This window comes from Ipomoea triloba, chromosome 3 (genome assembly GCF_003576645.1).
Source record: "Ipomoea triloba cultivar NCNSP0323 chromosome 3, ASM357664v1".
In the NCBI taxonomy this organism is placed as follows: domain Eukaryota; kingdom Viridiplantae; phylum Streptophyta; class Magnoliopsida; order Solanales; family Convolvulaceae; genus Ipomoea; species Ipomoea triloba.
The window spans coordinates 19,390,576-19,394,374 of NC_044918.1; the positions used below are offsets into that span (position 1 = coordinate 19,390,576).

General features: G+C 38.4%; 1 protein-coding gene across 1 annotated transcript; it reads right to left on the reverse strand.

The window, feature by feature from the left end:
- Positions 1 to 443: 443 nt before the first annotated feature.
- Positions 444 to 3,527, reverse strand: LOC116014219 (probable serine/threonine-protein kinase PBL11). The gene is made up of 6 exons (XM_031254228.1): positions 3,091 to 3,527; positions 1,900 to 2,228; positions 1,653 to 1,788; positions 1,423 to 1,556; positions 1,223 to 1,346; positions 444 to 1,077 (listed from the first exon to the last, which is right to left on the reverse strand). The coding sequence occupies exons 1-6, from the start codon at positions 3,386 to 3,388 to the stop codon at positions 620 to 622; spliced, it is 1,479 nt and encodes a 492-aa protein (XP_031110088.1). The 5' UTR covers positions 3,389 to 3,527; the 3' UTR covers positions 444 to 619.
- Between the last annotated feature and the right edge of the window lie 272 nt (positions 3,528 to 3,799).

The window sequence follows — 3,799 nt, forward strand, 5'->3', positions numbered from 1 at the left end:
TTAAAGGACTAATTTGCTATATTCTATAAATTTTGCTCTTCCTTTTCTACTTTTTTTTTTTTTTTATACCATAACCCTAATAACCAATAGACTGGTTTCTTTAACTAATTCAAAGTTAAGTTATTACGATATCTTTTCTGACTAATTTAGAGTTCAATTGTTGTCAGACATCATTCGAGGGTTTTGTTGATGGAGGTTGCTTTAATTAATTCCAAGGGGTTCTGCTTTTATTATTTTTTTAATACATTAAGTTTCTCAACTTAGGCTAAACTAATCTTAAACTCCCAGAACCCCTGCCCAAAGGGGTTGGATAAGGTTCAACACTCTGTGCAAAAGGGTTCTTTCTTGTACATATATGCTTAGCTTTGATTTCAAGGAAGTTGTTGAAATTGTGTTTATAAAAGTTAAAATAAGCAAACAATGGACACAGAAAACTCAAAATATGGATCAAAAAGTGTACTTACAAGACAGAAAACACAGAAAGCATTCCACATCAATAGTTAGAATTTTAAGGTTTTCAAATGACAATAATGTTTCCCTCAAAGTAGAGCTTTGAGGCCTTCATATCACCCCTACAAGTGGAGAGGAGATGGAGAACATACATACATACATACATACATTACTTACAAGGATGCCTACCTGCAGAGTGGAGGGGAGATTCTCTGATGCTCCTGCACTGCTTATAGTTCATCTGCTGCACCCCTTCGGGCTTCTTCTTGTGCCTTCCTGACTGAATTATGCGGGCGTTGTTGGACAGAATAGCGAGGTCGTTGAAATCCTGAAGCGGGGTGAGGGCCTTCACGACTTCGTCCATTGAAGGGCGCGATTTGGAGTCCCGGCTTAGACATATGTGAGCTATCTGTGACACCTTCTGCACCCCTTTAATCGAGTAGTTCAACTCAAGCCGGGGGTCTACTACTTGGTACACCTTTCGTTTGTCAGCTAAATATGGCCTCGCCCATGTAACGAGATTCTGTTCTCCACTCGGGCGCTTCTTGTCCATAGACCTCCTGCCCGTTAAAATTTCCAGTAGCACAACCCCGAAGCTATAAACATCACTCTTTGCAGTCAAGTGCCCTAAAGACAAATTTGCACAACCATTTCTGAGATTCAGAACAGTTTTCGTTCTCAACTTACTATTATATTGTTCTCAGAACATTCAAAATCGAAGCTAAAATGCTAAAAATCAGTTCATCTACAGTTATACAGTTCGGTTTCTTACCTGTCATCACATATTCTGGAGCAGCATAGCCATATGTGCCAACAACTCTCGTTGAAACGTGCGTTTTGTCTCCTTGAGGGCCAGCTTTTGCCAAGCCAAAATCGGAGAGCTTGGCATTATATTCCTGCAGATATAAATTCTGTCATACGAAAGCACAATGTTAACGCCATATATGATTCATTTAGCACCGGATTTCTTACCGAATCAAGCAAAATGTTTGATGTCTTGAAATCTCTATAAATGACCGGTTCAGTGCCTCCATGGAGAAAAGCTAGACCTTTGGCTGCACCGAGTGCAATTTTGATCCTGCTCGACCAGGGGAGCGGTATGGTCCCTTCAATAGTTCAAACAAATTGCATAAACGAAAACTGAGAAAAATACTAATAATTAAGCCACTGACAATAAAGCAAGAAAATTGGGTAAAACTCACTTCTGAAAAGATGATTTTCGAGGCTTCCACGGGTCATAAACTCATACACGAGCAGCCTTTGATCATCCTCGCTGCAATATCCAATTAGCTTCACGAGATTGGGATGGTGAAGCTGTCCGAGGAAGTGCACTTCTGCCTGCACTAAAATCATTATGTTACCCGACGTATATGCCTCTTAACATCTCACTTATTCCTCTCAACATTCTTACAACTACTAACCACAAGTCATATCATATAGTCTACTAACCACCCATTCTCTATGGCCTTGAAGGCCGTCTGGCTTCAAACTCTTGACTGCCACAGTAATTCCCGAGCCAGGTTTAGCTGGAGCAGTCCCGTTCTCCTCTATCCACCCTTTGAAGACATATCCAAATCCGCCCTCACCAAGAATGCTATCCGGCCTGAAGTTCCCCGTTGCAGATTTAAGTTCTTGAAAGCTGAACTCAAGTAATTTGCGGGACACTTTGTTTTTCACCTCGGGTGCCTGATTGGATTGGGGATTGTCAGAAGAGTCTCTTGCTTCATCTGGTGCACACATCTCCCTGTTGCTGGCATTAAGATATCGTGTCTCGGTTGCTGCAGTATCACAATCATCCTAGTAAACAACCCAAAATTCCAGTGTTCCACACATTTTCATCCTTAATTTCTACCCTCTTTTAGTGAAAATGAATTACAATTTGATAGAATCATTACTGTAAAATTTGTAAAAAAAAAAAAAAAAGAAAAAAAAAGAAGAAGATAAAAATGTAAAGAAAATCTTGGTATGTGAAATTACAATTTGATAGAATCATTATTGTAAAATTTGTAAAAAAGATAAAAATGTAAAGAAAATCTTGGTATGTTCATGGAAATCAACCAGCAGTCATTCACTACATCATTTGCCAAGAGTTAATTAGCACTAGGATCTTCTTGTTCAACTTGTTATAATGTCAGAACTCAAAAGTTCAAAACAAGTAACAAGCGTTTACAACTACGCCAAAAACACAACTTTATTTCCTTTTACCGTCACATTTTCGAGATAGGGCGTTGAACTTACCCTTCATGTCACCTGTTGCTAGACAGACATGATTTGACCTTTCAGCGGTCTTAGCCCAATAATAATAATAGTAAATTTTGAAATTCCTCTGTGCATTACTACCCACCCTCATAAATGAACTGGTACTGGTATTATTTCTTTCAATTAAATATATGGTGACAAAAAACAATGATTTTAGAGACTGAGAGGCACAGAAGCTAGAAATAGGCAAGAAAACTATAAAAGGCAAGTGAGAGAAACTCTACATTTATACCAATAGGAATGAAATCATTCATTCATTCACTCACTCCCACCTCTTAAGTAGCGTTAAAACTAAGCAGAAAATTCCTCAATATGAACACAAATTGAGACAAACCCAAAAGATTCTTAAACATTACTACACTAAATAAAACTAAAAATTACCAGCATCATAGACAAGACTAGTTCTGGGTATAGTATTGGGAGAGTTGTTGGAATCAGAGGATCTGCAGGCACCTCTAACACTGCGCCGAAGAACAGCCCAACACCCACACTTGCTCTCCATGGCCTCTTGCTCTCTCATTTGGGCTGATAGATTAGAAGAAGAAGGAGAAGAAGAAGAGAAAGATTGAGAGGGAGAAGATAATATAAAGCTAAGGGGGAGAGAGGGAAAGAGAGAAAGGGAATGGGTTGTAAAATGGTGGTGTGGGAGATTGTATTGTATTGTAGGCATCATCATCATCTATCATCACCACCATGATAGCAGTTTGTACAAAAACAACTTTTTTGGCACTACCACCTTTTCTGTGGGGGACGCCCAATGCCAAACTCTTTTCCTCATTCCCTCCCTCTTTTTGAGAAAAAAACAGTCCCACACTAACAACTCATTTGCTTTCAAATATGTTTTACTTGTTGGATTTAAAGTTATTTAGAACCAAATTACTATAATAATGTACGGAGTATAAACTATATTGAAATCGCCAATAATTCTTAGGATATCAGTCATATCACACTCTGCAAAAATATTTGTGAACTTGATTTCTCACACCTTTAAATTCACTTTTTCTAAAATCTAAATATCTTTCAATTATATGTGTGTGTGAACCATCCTTCCCGTGTGAACCTGCGAATTAATTATGGTTCATTCTTGTAG